At 46.1% G+C, this 15,162-nt stretch overlaps 1 protein-coding gene across 12 annotated transcripts in view; it reads left to right on the top strand.

Moving 5' to 3' along the window:
• Window positions 1-15,162, top strand: part of NPAS3 (neuronal PAS domain protein 3) — a 634,645-nt gene that overhangs the window by 568,703 nt on the left and 50,780 nt on the right. For all 12 annotated transcript variants that reach the window (XM_083611875.1, XM_083611866.1, XM_083611870.1 and 9 more), the window contains one exon: window positions 10,794-10,912. In XM_083611875.1, coding sequence (XP_083468001.1) covers window positions 10,794-10,912 — 119 coding nt within the window. The remainder of the gene's footprint in view (window positions 1-10,793; window positions 10,913-15,162) is intronic.

Below are 15,162 nucleotides of genomic sequence, written 5' to 3' on the forward strand. Positions count from 1 at the left end.
TGTGGCAAACCCCGAGAGAGACCCCTCCGAGGAGCTAGTGTCTGGCGTCGTCTCTTCAGCTGATGAAAAACCCTGGAACGTACTGGCTGACAGTGTGGGCGTGAAGAGCCAGTCGTCGAAATACTCTGCCGGCATAGGTCTGTGTGGGAAGAGTGCATGGAACTCGTCTTTAAGATAGTGCTCCTCCACGGCATAGCACGGTACCCACCTGTTGGCACTGGCTGGGGTACCTTCCCTGGCGAGGAGGTATTCCACCCCCTCTTCCCCCCACCTCGAGTCCAAAATCTCCGTGACCTCGTTGAGTGGCGTCGCCCTCCGTGACCCCTCCCTCTTCGGAGATTCACTAAGTGTGTCTGGCGCGTTCCCTGTCGCCTGAAACCTGTGGGGTTCCCTGTAGGGTGTGAGCACTGACCTATGAAAGACTGGGTGCATTCTGGAGCCCTCCGGGAGTGTCAACCGGAAGGCCACTGGATTGATTTGCGCCGCGACCTGGTAAGGTCCCAGCTGCTTGTGCTTGAGCTTCCTCTTAGCTAGCGTCCTGGCCGGCACTGCCTGGGCTGCTAACCAGACCCAGTCCCCCACCTGGATGTCCTCCCCGACCCTCCTGTGCTTGTCTGCCTGCATTTTGTAGGCGTGTTTCGCCAGTTCCAATTGCCTGCGGAGTTGCTCGTGGACCTCCTGTAACTCTGCTGCTAAGTGCTCCGCTCCCCTTGGCTCCCCCTCCCCCTTCGTCTCTAACCCTGGGAAAGTTCTGGGATGCCGCCCATTATTGGCGAAGAACGGTGTCACTCCCGTAGACCCGTGCTTCGTGTTGTTGTAGGCAAACTCGGCCAGCGGTAGGTAGTCCACCCAGGTCGAGGGTTGTTGATTGGCGTAGCATCGCAGGTACTGCTGCATGATGGCGTTGACCCTCTCCGCTTGTCCGTTGGTCTGCGGGTGTCGTGCCGACGCTAAGTTGATCTTGACGTTCAGGATGCCCAGCAGCTTCTGCCAGAAGCTCGAGACGAATTGGCGACCCCGGTCGGACAGGATGGACCGCGGCAAGCCGTGAGCTTTGAACACGTGGTCTATGAACAGCTTGGCGGTCTGTTCCGCTGTGGCCACCTTCGCGCACGGAATAAAGTGTGCCATCTTGGTGAACATGTCTATGACCACGAGCACCGCTGTTTTGCCTCGCGAGCTGGGCAGATCTGTGACAAAGTCCAGGGCCACTCTCTCCCACGGTTCGAGCGGCGTCTGTAGGGGTTCTAGTAGACCCGCTGGCTTCCTGTGTACTGGCTTGGCCCTTTGGCAGGTGTCACACCTGGAGACGTAATCCGCGACTTCTCCCCTCACCTTGGGCCACCAAAAGTCTCTGGTTACTAATTCCGCCGTTTTGTCCTTGCCGAAGTGCCCAGCGCTGGGCGCGTCGTGTAGCTGCTGCAAGACTTTCGCGCGGAGGTCGTCTCCGGGCACGTAGAGAGCCCCTTTGCGGATGAGCAGTCCGTCTCGTATCTGGAACTCGTCGTCCTTCGCTGTGCCTCTTCGCACCTCCTCCATCTTGGATTGTGCGAACGAATCCGTCTGCAGCGCTCGACGCACCGCGTCCAGGTCCACGGCAGCTGAAGCGCACGCCCACGCTTTCGGTGCGAAAATGTGCTTGGCCGCCACCGGCGCCGCTTCCTCGAGATACTGCGGCTTCCTGGATAGTGCATCCGCCATGACGTTGTTGTCTCCCGGGATGTATTCTATCCGGAAATCGAAATCCGCAAAGAACTCCGCCCAGCGGATGTGTCTCTGGTTCAGGAACCGCGCCGTGCGCCAGTACTCCAGGTTCTTATGGTCCGTGCGGACTTGCACTGTGTGTCTGGCTCCAACGAGGAAGTGCCGCCACGCCCTGAAAGCTGCATGAATGGCCAGCAACTCCCTGTCCCAGATGGTGTAGTTCTGTTCCGCCTTGCTGAGTTTCCTGGAGTAGAATGCGCACGGCCTCCATTCCCCTTGCGGATCTTGCTGCAACAGGACGGCCCCCACTGCTCTGTCTGAGGCGTCCGTCTCAACCCTCATTGGTCTGCTGGGGTTTACATGTAGCAGCTGTTCTTCGGACGCGAAGAGACGCTTGAGTCTCCGAAAGGACTGCTCCGCCTGGTCCGTCCAGGTGAACTTCTTCTTCTTGGAGCTGAGGGTGTCCGTGATGGCCGCCGTCTCCTTCGCGAACCCTTTGATGAACTTGCGATAAAAGTTGGCGAAGCCGACGAACCTCTGGACCTCCTTCCGATTGCGCGGGCTCTTCCAGTCCAACACCGCGCGGACCTTGGCGCTGTCCATGGCGAGTCCCTTGTCGGACAGCTTGTAGCCCAAAAAATCCACCTCCGTCATGTCGAACTGGCACTTCTCTAATTTGGCGTAAAGTCTGTGCTCCCGTAGCCTCTGCAGGACCTCCTTGACGTCCCTCTCGTGAGCCTCCTGCGATTCCGAGAAGATCAGGATATCGTCCAGGAAGCAGACGCACTTCTTGTAGAGGAGTCCCGCTAACACGTGATGCATGAAAGCTTGGAAGGTATGGGAGCCATTTTGCAGACCAAAAGGCATTACGCGATATTCATAGGTGCCTAAAGGTGTAAACATGGCTGTCTTCCACTCATCGCCCTCCCGCATGCGTATAAGGTTGTACGCCCCTCGTAGATCCAACTTGGTGAAGATCCGTCCCTTCCTCACCGTCGCGAGCAGGTCGTCGATCTTGGGCATGGGGAACGCTGCGGGCTTTGTTTTGGAATTTATGGTCCTAAAATCAACTATGAGTCTCCGTTGGGGCGTGTCCTTCTTCTTCACGAAAAACACGGGACTGCCCCCCACTGCTTTAGATTCTTGGATGAACCCCCGCTTCAAGTTGTGATCTATGAACTCCCTGAGTTCTTGCAGTTCATCTTCAGACATGGAATACAGTTTCCCAGTCGGCAGCGTCGCTCCCGGCAGGAGGTCAATCTTGCAGTCGTAAGGCCTGTGGGGAGGCAGCTTATCCGCTTCCCTCTCGCAGAAGACCTCCAAAAACTCCTTGTACTTGTTGGGTACCGCTTGCACCATGCCTAGGTGTAGCTGCGGTTCATCCTCTTGCCCCTCCTCCTCCTGGCGGGTCTGGATGCAGTGTTCTGCGCAGTAGGAGGAACAGAAGGTCAACTGCCGCTGGTACCATGCCAATGCCGGGCTGTGCCTATCCAGCCAACTCATACCCAACACTATGGGCGTGTCCGACAGGTGGGTGACGTTGAAGCTGATGACTTCGCGGTGGTTTCCAATTTGCATCACCATCGGTGGTGTTTGCTGTACCACCTCTCCTCCCAGTAGCTTCCTGCCATCGACCGTGACGACGTTTAGGGGCATCGTGGCTGGCATGAGTGCTATGCGATGTTGCTTGATAAAGTCCACTCCAATAAAGTCTGCGTTGCTCCCAGAGTCAATGGTTATTGGTACTTGCATGGTGTGCCCATTGGGCAACTGGAGCGATGCGGTGAGTTGCACCACTGGTTTGGGTGGGAGGGGGTCTGTGGGCTGTAAAATCTCTGGGGACTGCTTCACTGACTTGCCTGGTTGGGCCCCAGTGGCTCTGTTTCCAACCAGGCTTCTTCTTCCCCCTGCAGCTGTTTCAGCTGCTCACCTGTTCCCTTTACTGTTGCTGAGGCTGCAGTGTGCTTCTGGAGCCTCTGGGGACACTCTTTGGCCATGTGCTGTGCACTGTCGCAGATGTAACACTTCCTGGTCCCTCTAGGAGCCTTCCCCTTGACTGCTCCCGGTGTTTGGGCTCTGCTGGCAGTCTGAGCCCTTGCACCACCAATCTCCATCGGCTCTTCTCCCCTTCCCAAAGGAGGCATGGACAGCGCCCGCCCCGCCTCTCTGGGAAAGAAAGAAAGGGGGTTGTCCTGGCTGGGGTGCTTCCCTTACGTCCTTCCAGGCGCACACCAATTGCCAACGCTCTTTGGGCAACTTCTTGGGTATTTTGGGGTCTTTCTCCTCTTGCCAGTTCATCTTTCACCTCTCCACTTAGCCCCTCCCAGAACAGGTCTCTGACAGCAATGGAGTCCTTCTCCCAGCCCAGCACGTTCAGTAAGACAAAAAAGCGCGAGTGATACTGCCTCACCGTCGCTTTCCCTTGCTGTAGTCCATGCATTTCCCTCCGAGCAATATCTACATCTACCGTAGATTTAAAGCAAGCGTCCATAGCTTTGATAAATGCATCGGAATCTTTGAGGGCAGGGTCCTTTTCGCGCCACAAATTCCGCAGCCACGCTTTTGCTTCCCCATGCAAATGAGTGATTATGAAGCCCACCTTCTCTTCCTCATCTCTAAAGTCTTTCCGAAGCAAATTGAGCGCGTAAACCACGTCAGCTCTGAAGTTAGGGTATTGCTGCAGGTTCCCATCAAAGTGCGCCACCAGGCTGCCCCCCCTCTTCCCGAGGCCAACTCCCTCCGGTTTGGGTCCTGGCAGCCCCTCTTTCCCCCAACGGTCCCACCTGGCTTGCAGATCCCGGCAGAGCGCTACTGCTTCTTCTTCTCTTTTCCTGGATGCTGCTACTTCCGCGTAAAGCGTCGTGACTGCTTCTTGCAGTTCTTTCACCTGGCTCTCTGTAGTCATCTTTGCCTATCTTCGTGAGCTCGCAAAACACCAAGTCTTGCCCCTCGCTGCACCAACTCACGCTGCGAGGTTTTTATGTGGGACGGAGCATACTGTCAGGGCTACCCTAGGTCCCAGCTCACAAAGGACCAACGCTGCTTCGTTGTTAAGTATAAAAGCCTTTATTGAAGTTCAGTTTCACTTCCAGAGCCGCAGCGCGCAGCCCCACGTCTAAAGTGTCAGACCACTGATGCTCCGTCTGAGTCTCCTCCCCCTTGACACCAATTTAAGAGTCTAGCCTTGCTCCACCTTCTCCGCTGCTCCTTCCTCCTCTGGGTCCGCCTGCCCGCCGGGGTTCCGCCCTTTCTAGCCTCTTCTCCCGCTGATTCCCCTGAGCCTTCTCCCTCCCTCCGGCGGGCTTTAGGAGCTGGTTCCCCATCCGGGTCTCCTGCTGTTCCGCGCGCCTGCACATTTGAACTTGGCGCGCGCGCCCAGCCAGCAACTTTCCTCCTGACCGTTCCACTGCTGCTGTCACTGCTTCCCCCATCGGGGGGGCTAGCTGCAACTGACCTCCCCTCCGTTGGAGGCGTGGTCAGCCCTGACTCCCTCTCTGGAGGAGACACTGCTCCTGACACATGTGACTCCTCCCCCCCACTACGCTCTGGTGGGGAAACTGGTCCTGATCCTCCACTGCTGCTTTGGGGTTCCCCTCTGGCTCCTTGTTTCTGGTGCGTCCCCCCTGGGACCCCCCTTGCCCTGACCATCGGCGCCCCCTTCTGGGAATCTTCTGATTCGCTGGAGAAGCTCATGGAATCTCTCGGGCCACTGTCATACTCCCCTACGCTGCCCTCGGATTCTTCCCCTTCGCTCTCCCAATCCTCTCTCCCCAGTGCTCCTGCTCCTGATTCCCTGACAATAGGCAATCCCATTTCTGGGATCTGGGTGGGTTCATATAGGAAAGGGTCGTCTTTCAGGTCTGGCCACATAAGGCTTCATATGTCAAAACCAGTACTTTGATCATCTCAGATAATGCATGTATTTCTGTTTTCCATTTAGATTTATGAAGTGTTCATTTCACTGGATGTTTTCTAGTTTTACCATTATTCAAAATAATATGCAAACCTTTTCACATTTCCAAACTACTCTTGTTTTAAGTATCAGTCTTTTATGCACACCTTTGCTATTATTTCTGTGCTAACAGACAGCATCCCATAACCCTGATAATTTCTGTTTGCCTTCTGCACACACTTGTCTGCTCTTTTCTTTAAAAAAAAAAACATATTTGAAGGGTTACTAGAACTGTATGTTCTAGTATTATTATTTATTATTATTTATTATTATTTATTGAATTTATAGACCGCCCTATACCCGAAGGTCTCAGGGCGGTTCACAGAACAAAATCAATATATATAATCAAAATAAAAACAACAACCCAAAAACATCCGCCCCCCCAAAAAACCCACATCAATCAAATTGATGTCAATCAAATCAACCAAAGGCCTAGTTAAAAAGGAACATTTTTGCCTGGTGCCTAAAGGTGTATAATGCTGTATAATGTGTATAATACATTCGAGTTCCATATTAGTATATATACAGATTCTTTCCTTAGCTTTTCAGGGAAGTGTCTACTAGGATTGCAAGATCGCCTGAGTGCCAGTTCAGAAACCTAAAAGGATCATATAGGGTTGTTTTACTGATGAGCATTTGCTTTGCACTTTTCAACGGAGAATTTTATCTGCTCATTCATTGCCCACTCTTCCCATATCATGCTATCCTTGAGGATTTACACGTCGGCCTGCATGCAACAGAACAACTTTTTCACATGCACCTGAGAATTGAAGTTTATAAATTAAGTGCTGCTCTGGCCTGATGCTAAGCACTCTGACCCACTCTGCCATTCAATGCTCAAAGATAATTAGAACTATGAACTTTAGTGCCAAGCCAGCCACACCTCCAATTGTCTTCCAACCACTGCTTCTCTAAGGAAATGAGAATATGGCAAGGAAAAAGAGGGACTGACAACAACCTTTGTGATATTGCGAAAGGTTGAGCTCAGGTGCTGTTCTTTTTCCTAATCCCATGAGAAAACAGCAGCTCCCCCCCCCCATCACATGCACTCACTCCTTGTAATAAATGTAATAATCATAGTGCAATTCTATATGTGCCATCAATAATGGATGCTTTAGTAGAGATTTCTGCATTGCAAGGGTTTGGACTAGATGACCCTTGGGGTCCTTTCCAACTCTGAGATTCTGTGCTTCTATTTGTCTATGCAGAAGTCAGTTCCACTGAGCTCAATTCAACTAACTCCCTGGTATGTGTAGGATTGTATAAGATTGTAACCGGGTGTTGCAGATATCTATTTATTCAATTCAATTATATGTATTTGTGTGTATGCGTAGATCAGTGCCGGATTTACGTATAAGCCAAACAAACTATAGCTTAGGGCCCCACTCTCTTGCCCCCCCACCCCGAAATACACTTCTTCTTAATTGTATTTCAGTTCAACAATACAAAAAATACGTATTTTGTTTTGTGCAAATGGCTTTAGATACCTTTTAGGTCCGTAAATTACCATATAACAAAAAAGTGACAATTTGTTGTTGACAAAAGACAGCTGGACATATAAAGGACCCCATTACCTTCAGTAGCTTAGGGCCTCATCAAAGCTAAATCCAGCCATGGCGTAGAACCCCATGACATTATACGTGATTTGGCCTGATTTGGCAACCATATCTTGACAGCTAGCCGAATTGCAGATAAAATCTAACATATAGATTCTTCTATAGTGGTACCTCTGGTTACAAACGCTTCTGGTTATGAACGCTTTGGGATATGAACTCCACTAACCTGGAAGTAGCTGCACCTGGTTGGGAACTTTGCCCCAGGATGCGAACAGAATCCAGGAGGCCCCATTAGCAAAAGTGCGCCTCAGGATAAGAACGGTTTCAGCTTAAGAACGGACCTCCGGAACGAATTAAGTTTGTAACCAGAGGTACCACTGTATAGGTTTGAGCCGAGCTATTTGTTTACTCTCGATCAGCCAGCCCCCGACTACCTTTTCAGTGGTGCAGTTCTGTTCCTCTGCTGTTCTTCTGGCTACCAGGATCATTTCAGGACTGCTGTGCTTCTCAGCCTTGTCTGTATTTATTGTCATGGTTATTGCTATGGGATGGGTATGATTTCCATGGTCTGATTTATGAGATCAGTGTTGCTTCTCATGTGTGCAGTAGTCTACGGAGTGATTTATTGCAGTGATGGGTGGTAAATACTGAATCCCTCAAAATTCCATAAGCATATATTTCATCCCGGCTTCATTCAGATTATCAGACCCTTTTATATAATGGTGAGACATTATTAAATTACTTGAATAAAATTAGCGCTTAGAATGCATTCTCTGAGAAGTGCAGCTTTCTGTTTCCCACCTTTTCTCTCTCTCCACAGCATGCTAATGTCCTTCTTGATTAGTACAATAATGAATGCGGACTTATTTTAAGTACAGTAAACTCTCAGCTTACGCAAGGGTTACATACCAGAGAAAGCGCCTAAAGCCCAAATCATGTATAACCAACACACACTGGGTGCAATGGTGGGTGAGACTGCCAAAGTTTGGTTTTTTCCTGGGCAACCACCTCCTTTAAAAAAATAAAAAATTGAATATGCACATGTTAAATGCACTTTAAGTTGCGAGTATACTGTACAATAGTTGAAAAGGAAGACTCAGGGCTGTGTAACTCTCCTCCATATTTAGAAGATTACCATGAACAACATTTCAGCATATTTTACTTGCTGCCTATGTTAGGTCATAATGTACTGGACTATAACAACTGCATGTTTTAAGATGATTCTAACATTTATTCACTCAGCAGGAAGAACACATGCTGTGGTTTCTTAATGTACACTTTAAGCACTGTACTGTAGAGTGTTGTATAATATCAGTAATAATTAATGGTGAGCCTCTCGCTGCCAGATCTGCTTATGACCCTTTTTGTGGTTTCAGGGTTCCAGTAACCTTGATCCTGATCATACATTTCCTTGCTTTGAAAGTTTCATTTCTTAGATGTTGCAAACATGATATTGCTGAATGGAACTGAAATGTTGAGGCCAGGTTTGTGGCATGGTTTCTGATGGCTTCACGTTTGTTCAGGTCTCCAAGGACTAACACCAATAAATGTGAAAGAGACAAACAGCAGATTGGCATACTTTTCCATTTCCACCAGGATGGAAGAAAAAATGCGCTAAATTAAGTCTAACCTTAAATGTATAATCTGTCCTTGGGAAGGAGAAAAGAAAAAAAAAAGGATATAGCATCTTCGAGCTCTCGGCATCCCTTACGAGAAAAAATTGGTTCTAAGGGTCTCTGATCTTGTGTTTTAGTAAAATAGAACTGCACGGCTGACTGACAGTTCTGATCTAAAGCATTTACGTTTAAGTTTTGATCTCTCTGCTTTTGATTAAAACTAATGAGCTCATTTAATTCAAAATGGGAATCTCTGATAAGAGAAATAAGGTTGATGTGATTGGATTAGAGGGGCAAATTAAACTCTTAGAGCAGAAGTTTGTGCTTATATAGTGTATTAAAAAGCTGTTGGCGTATTATGGCGTGTTAGATGATGAGAAAAATTTCATAGTAATTCATATTTAATCAGAAGAAATGAAAGTACTAAATATAACATGGCTCTGCTTTTCCCTCGAGTGATAAAGAGCTGTACATTTAAAATGACATGGAATTCATGCTCTCTAAAACAAAAAAAAGCCCACTCTTAAGAGAGACGCTAAAGAAAGGGGCATTCTTGTTATTGTATTCATCACAACAGAGCTAAAATGCCATAAACACAATGTAAATGTGATCACATCAGTACAAGGTATATGCAAGGAAATATAACAAGAAAAGTCTTGCCTCATAACTAGCAATGCTCTTTAAAACAAAAACAAAAAAATTCTTTCCAGTAGCACCTTAAAGACCAACTAAGTTAGTTCTTGGTATGAGCTTTCGTGTGCATGCACACTTCTTGGTCTTTAAGGTGCTACTGGAAAGAAAAAAATTTTTTTGTTTTGACTATGGCAGACCAACACGGCTACCTATCTGTAACTAATGCTCTTTAAAGACACTAGTAAAACATTTTTTTGGTTAATTTAAACTCCCTATACAGAAATATTGCCAATATGGCTGTTTTTTATGAAGGCTTGCCCCACATTTAATTATTTTAGACAACGAAAGTATATATTTACATTTGATATTAAAATGAGATAAGCTTTCTGGTGGGCGGGCTATGTTCTTATTTTCAGGGGGACAAATGAGTGTTGCCATTATCTCTCCCCAACTTCCAAACCATTTCCAGCTAATGAAAGAGCAGAGAGAGAAGCAGACCTCACGTTTGTGCTAGAGTGTGAGTTGCAGTTTATTATCTGAAGATTGTCCAGTGCATTTTTTCTAGTAGTCTTACTTGAGAGCACTGGAGAAGGCCACATAGGACCAGTATAACTTACTAGGCAGACAATAAATTGCTTCTATCCGCCACCAGCTTGAGGCTATCCTCTCTTTTTACTCTTCCTTAAAACACACACACACACACCACCCACCTGGCTCCCTCTCTTTCCCTCCTAGTTATAGTCAAAGAAAGAGTTCCTAAGCAATCAGCCCAAGATAGTCTCTTGTTCTTTCCCCCTACCACAATCACCACCAACACCACAACACTGTTCATGCTGATCCTAGGGATAAACGTTAAAAGTAGGAGCAGATTTGCATTATCTCAACAGTGAGGAAATCAGCAGCTTCCATGTGATCCATCATCTGATGCAGGAGGTGGTCTGGTTAACATATATTATTTTCACCCTTCCAGCCATACTATAGAGTAGATGCAGTGAAAGGAATGAGCGATATCGAGTAGTTATCCATATGAGACATCCAACTTCCTTTCCTCCTCCATCTTCTCCAGTGACAACAGCAGGCCTTTTTTTGCCCAGTGGCACAAAGCATTTTCAGTGGGAAAACATTACAGGAAGAAAGGATTACCCTCTCACTAGAATGGTGGTCCTGATCTAATTCGGGACGGGGGACGGATCCACAGCTGCCATTAAAAAATATATAGTGGGAGATCTATCATCAGGATCTCCCACTTCCCATGAAGAAATTCAAAAGGATATTGTGAAAATGAAATTATCTATGAATTGTTTTATTTTGTTGTTGTTGTTTCTACTCTAGTGGAAGCCACAAGCCCCAGCCTACTTGCAACGGACAACAATCTAGAGCGTTCTTTTTTCATCCGGATGAAATCTACCCTGACCAAGCGAGGTGTGCACATAAAATCTTCAGGATATAAGGTAAACATTGGTCTTGCCTCCTTAGGAGTAGTTAGAAGTTTCCTTTACTCTCAAAGAGGAATGTGGTGGCTGAAGAGCTAACATACTTAAGCACACTTCTTATAGCTGGATATCTGCCAAAGTCTGAGCCTGGAAAGTTTGCCAAAGATTGAACAAGACTTTTAAAGTTAAGAACATTTCCGTAGGAAAAAGTACATGGATATTTTATTTATTTCCCATTGCTATTTACATTTCTAAATGGCTGTTATCTCTCCCCCCCCCCTCTTTTGGAGGATGCAGTAGTCTGAAACTAATTAAATATCCCTGAAGGTTATGGCTGTCTTAAATCCAGTGACTGAGTAAATGGTGATCTGACCCACTAGTTGGAAGAAGTCAAAAATAACCATAGGAGGTGTGTGCAAAGTCCTTCCATCACGTATCATACGGGATTAAAAACAAAACACTGTAGCATTCTTCAGCCTCACTGACTACCTGGAAAGACCTTGACTTACAACACAGTCCTATACATACCTACTCAGAAGTAATTCCCATTAAGTTCAATGGGGCATTCTCAAATAACTGTGTGTAGGATTGCAACCTTAGTAGCCCACGAAGAAGTAAATATTTAAGAATACCTGGAAATGACCCACTGAATTCAAATGACTTGTTTCTATGGAAGCATGCATAGGGTTTACCTGTATGATTAAAAGGTTTATTGTCATTTTTTTAAAAATCACATCCTGTTCATTGGATCTTTCATGAACAGGACCTTACATATCATAGTCATTATTCTAAGGTGTCCTCTGTTTCCAGCCTGCTATTAGAATTATTCAAATTTTACTGAATTTACATGTGAGCTTTAAAAAGACCTATATGAGTAGATGTGACTTAAGGGCATCAGGAAACTGGCTTTAGTTATCACCACCCCACCCCACCCAGCATTTATCACTGTCCATAAATAAAACATACCCGAGGTTTGCCTCTCCTTGTTTCCCTTAGGGTTAAGAGTAAAGTAGCTCTTTAGTATAACCACAATTTTCAATTTGAGCTCTTAACATTTGTTTACAGTCTGTGCTGCTGTCCTATTTTCTATTGTCCTGCAAGAGAGAGGAGCCTTGTCCAATCTTCCTGCTGGGGTCATCCAATACATATTTAAATCCAAGTTCACACATCCTTTTGCTTTGCTTTGCTTTGCTTTGCGTTGTTCGTTGTTGTTTTGTTTTCCTGCAGTCCATCAGGACAGCAAGACACACAAAACATTGGCTCATGGGGTAAAATGGCAGTATTAAATGGTTATTGATCTTTCGGCTAGTGGGGGGACCACAGAATACAGCAACAGTGACAAAGTGCAACCTTGGAAAGGTCCAGGATTTGAAAATAATAGCAAAACTGACTACTTTCACTTCAGACAAGTGCCCAGGTAAAACCGAGGCTCTGGGCAGAAGCTTCAGGAATATTTAAGTACAATAATCCCTACTCTATTTTTCTTATACCTTTTTAAAATGAGAACCTTAATCTTATCTTATCCAGGGATAGCAGCATATAGAACACATTCTGGTACTGTTCTTTCTAAAGTGAATAGCATTTCTTTTTGGTTCACTGTCACATTTATATCCCACATTTCTTCCAACGAGCTCAAGGTGATGTTCATGGTTCTCCTTCTCCCAGTTTTTATCCTCACAAGAACCCTTTGAGGTAGGCTAGGCTGAGAAGAGAGAGACGAGCCCAAGATCACCCAGTGAGCTTTGTGACTGCAAAGGGATTGAACCCTGGCCTTCCAGATCCTAGTCCAACATTCTTAACTTCTATTCTTCCCTGTCTCTCACAGAGCATCAGCAGAGGTGTTTTTGTACCAAACAGGCTTGCATATTGTATGTGAGCACACACATCAGCTGGCATGCTAAAGACATGTCTATAAGCAGGAAATGGTTGAGAAAACGAGGAAAGGTGTACACTGTGCAAATGAAGACCTTTCTTTCTTACTTTTAGACAATGTCCTCTGAAAAGATGAAGCATCTCTTCAGTTAGATACTGGCAGGTGGAACTGAGTTCCCACTCCAGAACACCTGATTTGAATGTAAACAATGCTTTTGAAGGTTTAAGAAGCTACCTGACAATAAACCTTTTGTATATTTTTTTAAAAAAAGAATTCCAAATTGAATATGCAATTTCCATATTGTCACCTGTTTCATATTCACACATCATGCTAAACTTACAGCAGTCCCCTTTCTTCTTAGGCAAATTGCCATCCATTGAAAGCATGGATGGGGAACCTTTGGTCCTCCAGTTCACACTGGACTACAGTTCCCATCATCCCTGATGCTGGCTGGAAATGATGGGAGTTGGAGTCCATGGGATGGAAGGCCATCCCCTCTTTCTCCGTGGTGTAAATGCTTGCTGTACTGTTTTAGTCACTACTGTTTAGCTCTACACACAAATTAAGGATGAGATATGACATTCCTCTACTCCTGTAGTTGTTCACTGAACTTGAGGGAGGTAATTTTTTCATAGGAGGAAACCCCAGAACAAAAAGGAAGTTTGTCCAGCTACGTAGGGTGAATGGTGTGGAGACTTCCAAGAGAACAACTTCCAGTTGGGTGGGGAGGAGCCCATGATTGGCTGGTATGCTTCCCTGAGTTTCTAGCCATGAGACAGACCTGAACAGTGAGCACAGCAGGGAGGAAGACTTCCTCCCGTTAGAGCCCAGGCATGGACTCCTGGAGACATATGAGCCTCAGGAGAAACCTGGGCAGCTTGTGGGGCACGTATTTTGAATGCACTTTCAAGACTTGAAAGAATGCTGAACCATCAGCATGCACTAAATATTGAATCCAGGATTTCAGCTCATGCCGAAAACTCTCTCTGAATTGACAGAAGAAATTACTTTAGTGCTGACCCATCATAGTAACTGAGTAAACAAGTACATTGGCTATCATGTTCTCAGCAGCAAGTTACACATAACCTCAGGCATCTGTGAATGTGTGTTCTTGAAAGAGAAAATATTTGCTGCGATGCAGAGATCATTCTGGCCTTCAGCTGAGCCTCTGGTGGAATAAGGAAATGCCTTGGGATGTTTAGCCACCATGAAGGCAGCCTATGTGAGAGGACACCAGGGACATTTTATTTCAACAATTTATCCGTAGCACAGAAGATCTAAATATACACTTCACTAAAGTCTTAAAAGAATATATATATATATATATATATATATATATATATATATATGGTATGAGCCAATGTCACAGACTGCTTTTGCAGACAGATTGGTTTTCTCTCGGTAAAAATCTGAAGAATTCCTTTTTAAAGGAATCTGTCAGACAAATGTCCAAAGCACCTGTGGAAAAAGCACAGAAATCTTAATAATTAAACTTGTCTTTTGTCTTTTAAACAGTTAGTACTAATCATAGCACATTATCTTTAAAAGAGAGTGGGGGGGACTGTTGATTTGATAAGCTCAGTGAAAACTAGAAATGCAAATGTTCAATCACAGGCAGACAGCCAAAATTTCAGTAATGGAGACTGAAAATTTGATTAATTTCTTTCCTATAAATCAACTCCCATGTACAGAAAAAATTAAAAAATGTTGAAAGCTACAGAAATGGTTTCCACAAACAAGTCCTTATGCACCAAATTTAATTTTGTGCAGTGCTAATTTCCTGACATCCTAAAACTAGGTGTTGTATCATGGTTGTTTGTGGGGATGATTTAATAAAGCGCTCTTAAAAGTTGTGCTAAGGACATAAGTCTTGTATTACTGGAGTAGAATAAAGGGCAGGGGGGCATTTTCATGGGGAGGTGATGTCAGTTGAAGAGTGGGGCAAGATGAATTTTTTGTTTGTTTGACTAAAGTATTCTTATACCACCCTCTTGAAAAACACCTTGAGTATGTTCAGCCTAGGGACGCGGGTGGCACTATGGGTTAAACCACAGAGCCTAGGACTAGGTTCGAATCCCCACGATGGGTGAGCTCCCGTTGCTCGGTCCCTGCTCCTGCCAACCTAGCAGTTCGAAAGCACGTCAAAGTGCAAGCAGATAAATAGGTACTGCTCCGGCGGGAAGGTAAACGGCGTTTCTGTGTGCTGCTCTGGTTCGCCAGAAGCGGCTTAGTCATGCTGGCCACATGACCCTAAAGCTGTACGCCAGCTCCCTCGGCCAATAAAGCGAGATGAGCGCCACAACCCCAGAGTCTGCCACGACTGGACCTAATGATCAGGGGTCCCTTTATCTTTACCCTATGTTCTGCCTTCATGCAGAACATACTCAAGACTATA

The sequence above is a fragment of the Podarcis filfolensis genome, assembly GCF_964270895.1.
Source record: "Podarcis filfolensis genome assembly, chromosome: 1".
Classification (NCBI taxonomy): Eukaryota; Metazoa; Chordata; class Lepidosauria; order Squamata; family Lacertidae; genus Podarcis; species Podarcis filfolensis.